The 8,678-nt window shown below is 41.2% G+C and overlaps 2 protein-coding genes across 2 annotated transcripts; both read left to right on the forward strand.

The window, feature by feature from the left end:
* The first annotated feature begins 713 nt into the window (after positions 1–713).
* Positions 714–3,724, forward strand: mterf4 (mitochondrial transcription termination factor 4). The gene is made up of 4 exons (XM_008281206.1): positions 714–769; positions 1,038–1,455; positions 1,568–1,752; positions 3,230–3,724. Exons 1-4 carry the CDS (start codon positions 743–745, stop codon positions 3,620–3,622), a joined length of 1,023 nt encoding a protein of 340 aa, XP_008279428.1. The 5' UTR covers positions 714–742; the 3' UTR covers positions 3,623–3,724.
* Positions 3,725–6,565: 2,841 nt separating this feature from the next.
* Positions 6,566–7,519, forward strand: LOC103356896 (probable G-protein coupled receptor 148). The gene has a single exon (XM_008281220.1). It carries the CDS (start codon positions 6,566–6,568, stop codon positions 7,517–7,519), a length of 954 nt encoding a protein of 317 aa, XP_008279442.1.
* The last annotated feature ends 1,159 nt before the right edge of the window (positions 7,520–8,678 follow it).

Raw genomic sequence — 8,678 nt, forward strand, 5'->3', positions numbered from 1 at the left:
CTTGAATTTTATAACCTACCAGCATACAGCAAGTGACACAATAACTCAGACTTGGGAACATATTAAATGACAGTTGTGTGACTAACTGGCACTGAGTGTGCAGATTTTCAAAATGTTTTCAGTAGATTGTATTTGTCAGTAGAGTAGTAATGCAAAGAATTCATCATGTGAAGAGGATCATTAATTGGAGACTGTCAGGGGTTACAATAAATTCCAAGACTTATTTTCAAAGTGTGGATGTAGAGAGAAAAGATTCATGAATCCCTGATGAGTCGATTTCATAATATCAACAAACCAATAGAATAATATGGTACCTTAAATAACCATACAGGACCAATCTGTTTTTTAATGGTATGAACTACATTTGTGTTTGTAGACATACATGAAAAAATCAATGCAGTGCTGCTCATCTGATTATAACTGAAATACACAGTAGGGATAGGCTTTATTAGAAAGCACCAAGAGGAATAATTTGTTACCTGGAGAACCTAAATATTAACTCCAGTCGCTTTTATAATGCGTTTGTTTTTTGGCAAGTTCAAAAAATTCTGAACAACTATTAAAACTTTGCCAAAATCTGTAACTGCAGCGGGAAAAAGCGAGTCTTATGGTGCAGTTTGTGAAAATTAATCCATCATATTTGTTAAACTCAACATTTTCACTCGGCTGTGAGCATGCGCGTAACGGAACCTTTGCTCTCAACACCTTCGTGAGGACGGAACATTATGTACGACGGACAAGCATGTGTACCCGTGTTGCTGTGCGTCAGGTGAGCTAAAATGATGCATAGTATGATAATTGTAATATCATTTCGACTTAACATGATTGCAGTTTTAAAACGTTTAACGTAATGAAGCACTATATTCAGCAATGTGTTTAAAAAACCGCTAGGCTAACCAGCGGTCGGCTTTAACCTTCATGTTTGCTAACTGTAGCTAATGCTAGCACAGCAGGTTTATCAGCACATTTCCTCTATACTTCTCTTTATCACGGACTCAACTGCTGTCAGTGCTTTAAAGGGTTATTTCTTTCCGCAGATTCTTCGGTGGAGTGTGAGAAATGCCTCCTCCTCTGTGTTCAGTCCTCTCCAGTCTGAGAGATACTGCCTCCAGTCTCTATGCAGATTGTTGTGTTCCTCTTCCAACCAGAGCTCAGAGCACAACCATGAAGTCTCTCCGCTCACAAGGAAACCAGTTCCTGAGCTGTCCCTGCGCTCACTGATTGATATGGGTTTTACAGACACCCAGGCAGAGCAGATGTTTGAGTCTGTGTCCAGTGTCAGAGGAGGAGGTGCTGCCAAACATACTCTGTCAACGCTCACAGTTCTGTTTATGTTGGGGCTGAACCCCACCAATGTGCAGAAACTGCTGGACAAATGTCCCGAACTGCTCACTGTCGGAGAAACACAACTTCAACAGCGCATAAGCAATCTGCGGAAACACGGCTTAGGTGAAGGTGAGATTATAGTCTGTGTGCTGCTTAGTTTATCATTTAGGAGGAGGCAGACAATGCTCTGAGTGCTCCATGTGACCCAAACCCACATTTTCCTTTATTTCCCCCCCAACAGGCAGTCTTCAGAGAATGGTAGCCTATTACCCCAAGATCCTGACTGTGCCTGTGAAGACAGTAAAATATGTGGTGGCGTTCCTCAAAGAGAGGTGCCTGTTTACTACCCAGCAGGTCACAGACATCCTCAGAAGCAGTCCAGCAGTCGTACTGGAGGACCTGGATCAGCTGGAGTACAAGTTTCAGGTCAGTAAGTAAAAGAAGTTGTAACACTTTAAAAACAGCTGGCACTGACTTTTCTTCAGGTTTTAGTTTTTGGACAGACAAAACATGCAATGTCAACACAACCACACTGAATTTTCTGTTTTATGTGCTATTTATTGTCAGGCAGCAGTTTCCATTGTGAAGTGTTGTTTACACAGTGGACCAATGCTGATGTATTGACTTCCTGAAACCATGACTAAACATTATAGTCAAGGACAGTTGTAAAAGACAACAATGACCAGGGGTTTTAGTCAAATTAGCTAAATCCCAGCTGTATAAAAAAAACAAGGTACATGTATAAATAGATATGCACTGATCAGCCACAACAGTAAAACCACCTGCCTACCATTGTGTAGGTCCCGGTTGCACCGTTAAAACAACTCTGACCTGCCAAGCAAGATTACATAAGAATGTGTCATTTAATTAGTACAAGATGGCATAAGAATGGACAGTGGAAGCCAAACTTATTAACCCACTGAGGGGGGATTTACAATCACTTAAGCTTCCTAACGACACAGATCGATATCCCAGAAGTTTAGTTGAACTGGCGTTATACTATGACGATTAGATGTTTCCTTAATTTTTTTGAGCAGTGTATTCACTCTCTGGCTTTTTAATAGAAGTTGAGCTTTGACACCTTGACATATGCCACTGTTTGTCCTGCTCTGTTTACCTTCTTCACATATTGTGTTTCATTACCATTGTAAACTTGTAAAACACTTTGGTCAACCTCGGTTGTTTTTAAATGTTCTATAAAAATAAAGTTGACTTGACTGACACCCTGCACAGATCTGTATGCTTTCCCAGTTTTCTGGCTTTAAAAACATCAGATTGAAGAACTGACTGTTCACGGGCTGCCTCGTATCCCACATTGTCACTGTGAAAACATAATCAACATTATTCACTTTAGATGTCAGTGGCTTTCATGCTGTGACTAATGGGTGCATTCATAAATATATTACAGATTTGACTTTATTCTGCCTGGAAGAAGCTTCTCTAATTCCTGTGTACAAAGCAGCACGGGCCAATATTGTAAATCCATGCTGGTTTTATTTTCTCAGGTTCCAGTGTGAACACAAAACATCCTGAAAACCTGCTCAGTACTTGTGTGTTGTGTAGGGTTGTGGCACAGCTGTAGTGCTCCCCCTGGTGCCTGCAAGTGGATGTGAACAGTATTTTTGATGAAGTGGTGCATGACTTGCTTGTGTCTACAGAATAGAGCAAACATGATTCATGTGAGGTTTTGTTCTGCTTTTACATCATATCTAATCATTTAGCCACTAATAAGCTGATATGTGCCATATTGCAAAGTATAATATCGGCTTTATTGCTGTGATTACATTGAATCAGAATAACTACAAGTATTACAAGTATTTGTTTGGAGTTATCTTCTCATGTTTCTGTCAAACTTTCTTCAATTTCTTGTTTATAACATCACGTTTTATCTTATCTCTCACAGTATGCGTACTTCCGAATGGGCATCAAACAGGCAGAGATGGTGAAGTTCAGGCTGTTCCGCTTCACTCTGGATGAGGTGCGATGTCGGCACTGTTTTCTGGAGCGACGGGGCCTCTACCAAACCCCAGACAAGAAAGGACAGACAATCATCAAAAACCCCAAAATGGACAGCATCCTTAACGTTGACCTGGACGCTTTCCTCACACATGTTGCCCAGGCGACAGCAGAGGAGTATGGTGTGTTTCAGAAACTGTTATCAAGAGAGTGGCAGGAAGAGGAGCTGCAGCAGGGCAAGATTGAAGCTGATAGTGATGCTGATGATGACGAAGAAGATGACGATGAAGAAGAGCAGAACAGAGGAAAAAGAGGATATATGAATAGGAGAAAAAAATGAGTGAATTGAGAGATGCTGAAATATTTTCTGTGAAATGACACGATTAGAGAGAATGAATCATCTGATATAATCAATAAAATGTTCCCTGAGGGTTGTTATTAAGTTGTGGAATATTCCTATCTAAAACAAACACGGCAACATAATATTTTGATTATTGTTACCTAGACTGCTCTCTTTAACGGAGTGAATCTTTTCACGTGGAGTTGATTTTTATGTTTATCTCAGTGGCGTCATCAGGATGTGAGACGTGATGACCAGACTGTGAGGTCAAGCTAATGGATCAGCACTATGTGGACCCGTTCTAACAGCAAGTGTGCACATTGTGAGATATTCCTCCCATACTTTTTAAAATTATTACTAATATAAATGATCAAAAAAGGGTTTGGGGCTTTTCTTAAATTATTCCATGAATGAAAGCAGTTTGAGAGATTTCATTGGCTTCGTGGTTGATGTTTCAGCTTTCACTGAAATTAAGAAGGAAATGTGAATTTACAATCTGGGTGGTTTTCAGATGCGTTATTAAACCAAAATTAGTTTTTAAACTTCTTGAGCAGGAAACACTGCAAAGGAAAGCGCATGAAGAGCACTGATGAGGATGAAAAGCTCCACCCCGTTACTACGTGACAGCAAAGTGGCTGTGCTTTCCACATCTCCATATTATCTCTTTGAATCAACAGAGAGTACCGATAAGGCCGGCGTGTGAGAGGAGTCCTATAAAACAACCATTGATTTATAGAAGAGTTAAGCCTCATGGATGTGTGACACGGACAGATGTTTCAGGTTTGGACATCAGGTAAGATCACTTCTCTTTAGTTAATCAATAATTTGTCAATAAGTGCTTTTATGCAAAGTTTGAATAGATCCAAGTAATATTCATTTTTTTGTGACAAATGTATTTGTAAGTATTTAGGGAGGTGGTGGCATCATGATATTCCACTAAAGATGTTATCTCTTAAACCCTGATGCCCCGCCTGATTTAGGAGATGTGTGAAGAGATATAATATCAGTGCAGCCCCCCAGTAAGAAGTAGCCAAATGTGCAGTTTTTGCTACTGATATTGAAATTGTTATTTTGAATGCTTTGAATATTCACCTTTATTTTTGATGACAAACTCATTCCCCCTCAGCATGGAGGATTATCAGGGTTGCACAAATTTCTAGAGGGATATTCTCCCATTCCTCTGAGGAAGTTTATTTCAGGCGCTCTTTGCTTGAGGCCTTGTGTCGTTTTAAAATGCTCTTTAAAACAAACCAATGATGTTCTGTTGGATTTACATTTGGTGGCATATCTGGTGAGGTCATCGATTTCACACTTTTCTTCCTGAGAAACTCTTGTGTGATTTTTGTCAGCGAGCTTTGGATTGTTATCACGCTGGAAAATTCCTCTTCTGCAGATCGAGAGTCATTTTGTCAGCTCGTGTTTTGGTATATCCGCAGACGTTCGTGGCGCTATCTGTAAATATCATCTCCTCAACAACATTTGATCCATATCACACTCCCACCTCCGTGCTTCACTGTCAGAGCTGTGCCTTCACTGTGGTAGTCCTGTTCAGGTTCATGCCAAACATTCTTGAGCTTATCTGAACCTCACAAAACTATCTGACTCTCATCTGATCAAAGAATGCGCTGCCAATATCCATCTGGCTTGTTTTCATGTTATTTAGCAAAGGTAATCTTGCAGTTTTGTTTCTAAGAGCGAGCAAGCGTGTTTTTCTTGGATGCCATCCATATAAGACATTATCTCTTATCTCTATTGATAACTCCTGTGCCAAGTCTGAAGCATTTCTGTTTTAAAAAGGAACACCGTGATAGCAGGGCACAGTCCATGGAGTCGTTTTATGTTGACAACCACTGTAGCTCAGACTAGTTGTCCTATGGCTTGTTTTATATCTCCTATTTGCTTCTGCAACTGTGTTTCACCTGATTTTTGGTTGGTCACCCATCTTCCTGTATCCTTTTCCATCTTTGTAAAGCCTCAGAATTACATGTTTCAAGTCTTTTCTACAAAGTGCTATGATGTCGAGAAAGTTCTGTTTTTCACAGCTCATTTTTATAACCATGTTCATGCAATTAGGCTGATTAGAAATTACAGTTGTACTCCACTTACTTTCAGTGATCCCAGGTTTGTTCATGAGTCAATGATCACAGGTGTTTTCACTTTAGTTGCATTGACTGCCTACTTAGAGGCCCATATTTTCAATACAGTCCTTGTAAAGAATTGATTCTTGATTGTTCATTAGAGCAAATACTCTGTCAACTTAGAAATAATGCAGTTATTAAGAGGTGATACAATTCTGAATCAGCAGTACGACGATGGACAGTTGTGTACTCGCTTCTTCTGTATGCTGCATTTCCTGTGTGTTTTCAGTTTATGTTTGTTCTGTGGTTCTTTTATCACATAAATTATCACCACTTCCCTTTTACATTTGTGTTCTTTTGTATCACCCAAGGGGCAGAGTCCATGACTGTATATAATTCTTATTTAAATTCTGACAACACGTTACCGGCCGCTCATTTTATTACTCATCTAGACTAGTCCTTTAAAAAAACACAAAGCAATTGTAATCAAGACCAAGTCAGTCAAAGCAGTGCATAAAAACTTCATACATGACAGGTTTGCCCAGCCTACAGTACAGTATCAGTATCAGTTGGACTGTTATATGAGCGCCTAGAGACTAGATTCCATAATTCATTCTTCACGTGGAGACCCATATGTGCTCAAAGTGATGTTATAGTGATAACTTATGTTGAATTGTGCTTCTGTTCAAACCACTGGACTGCATACATCCATGTATTTTATATGCTCACATTTTGAAGACTGTCCACTCTGTTATTAATTCTTGGAATTTTCATCCACAGGAGGCTGCTGGAGAAAGTAGAGATCCCACCACAAAACACTCCTCCGCCATCATCAACCGTGTTTCTTCCTTAACTCAGAAACACAATGTCAACGCTGATGCTAAACCTCACACAGGAGTGGGCTGAGAGTCTGCGGAGGTGGCACCTTGATTCTTTTTTCATACCTACTGTAGTTATCACTCTAGCCACCTTGCTGGCCAACCCTGTTCTCCTGATATGCATTTTCCTGTCCCGCGCCTTGCGTCAGGAGACCCGCTATCTGCTGTTGGCTAACACCCTGACAGCAGACATCATTTTCCTCATCCTCAACCTGACCATAGTGATCTGTAACGCCGTGAGAGCTCAGATACACTGGCGAGTCTGTGAGCTCATCACGGCTGTCACCGTCACCGCCTACTGCTCCGCCATCCTCACCGTCACCGTCATGGTGGTCGACACCTACGCCGCCGTCCGCTGGCCCCTCCAGTACCACGACATCCTTCCCCCTGCACGCACCCACCGCATTCTGGTGGGGATGTGGGTGCTGGCAGCCCTGTACCCTTTGACCGTGTTAATCTTGATGGAAGTACAGAGTCGAAATCCCCACGAAAGGGTTCCTGTGTGTCTGGCTCTCATCTCCTTCTCCTTCCTTCAGATCCAGAACACGTTGGGGGTCCACATCTACTTCTTTGTGGCAGCGGTCATCTGTGCCTTACTGATTTTTTACTGCTACATTCGGCTCTACATGGTGACGAGAACGCAAGGAATCTGGCAGAGCCGCTTCTCCAGGGCCCGGGTCACGCTGCTGGCCCACGCGGTTCTGCTCCTGCTCTACTTTGTCCCCGGCTTTATTTTTATAATGGAGCTGTACTTGTTCCAAAGGAAAGATATAAGTCAAGATTTACGTGTGTGGGTCAACACAGTCAACATGTGTGTTTTCATGTTGCTGCCCAGAGCGTGTGCTCCGTATCTGTACGGGCTGAGATACAGGGAGATCTCTGATACTCTGATGATGCTGCTGCAGCGCAACGGGAGGCTCAGCCCGAACATTGTGTCATAAAGACACTGAAGAAGCTTCATCATTCACATCTATTGCATTTTTCTACTAGTACTGCTTGTAATTAATATGCGTTTTTAGATAATATCTAAGAATCAGGGTTTTAAAAATACAATGCAATTCACTCCACTTAGAAGTTTTCTTTTGATGAGCCACCTGAAGGACTATTTGTTTTTTTTTAACTTTTCTAGACTCCTTTTAAAATATATTGTTTGTAAAAGTTGACCCCATATATATTTATATATGTAATTGTCTCAATGCTTTTCCAAAACACAGGTTGCCAAGAATGTCATTTTAGCAAAGAAACACGAAGATCCCGTCACTGTATCTTTGTGTATTTTGGCCTGCAAATTTAAAAAAATAGTGACTCCAAAATACCATGTGTAATTTGCATCTAAATATAGAGCACAGCCTCCTCCTCAGCTTGATAAAACCCCAGCATCCCAAAGGACATGTTGTCAGCGTTCCAGCTACAGCTCCAGTTGTTCCCCTGTCCATGTTTTACATCAAGTGGTATCTCCTTCAGCCCGGGCACCCCTCTCGTTTTTCTTGTCCTAATTAATATGTATCACAGCTACCAGTGAAATGTGCTAGTAATGCAACATCCCTGACAGCTTTAATCTGTGCTCTTGTGTGTGTTTTGTCAGTTTGAAGCAGTAAATTGTCTTGTGTTTTTCCTTTTTTTTTTTTGTTTGGGATTTTTACTGGCCTGAAGATGCTGACACCACACTTGCTTTGTAGCTTTATGTCTCAGCGTTGAACGCTCTCGAGCCATTTGTAAATAAACTGTACAACACAAACATGCAATTTTTATCATGATTATGTAATGTAAAAGGCCCTGATGTTGAGCCAAGGTTTTATGACCACAATAACAAAGCACTTAACGCCATTTGCTTTCAAAGCCTTGTAGAAAAATGTATTAAGAGATCATTCACTTGGCAATTTAAGGCACAAGAGGAGCAGTGGATGGTGGTGAGTAAGGCACTTATTTCTGCCTATGCCGTGTGCTATTTGTAACTGGTGCAACAGTTCAACAGCAGAGGGACACATTTGTCTGTCGGCTGGGGCTGCACCCCTGCTGTTTCCTGCAGCTAATGCGATTCTATCAGTGTTTGCTTGGTACCATCTGCTCTCTGTCAGCCTTTCTACATCTGCATGGGGA

This window comes from Stegastes partitus, unplaced genomic scaffold, assembly GCF_000690725.1.
Source record: "Stegastes partitus isolate 25-593 unplaced genomic scaffold, Stegastes_partitus-1.0.2 Scaffold226, whole genome shotgun sequence".
Taxonomy (NCBI): domain Eukaryota; kingdom Metazoa; phylum Chordata; class Actinopteri; family Pomacentridae; genus Stegastes; species Stegastes partitus.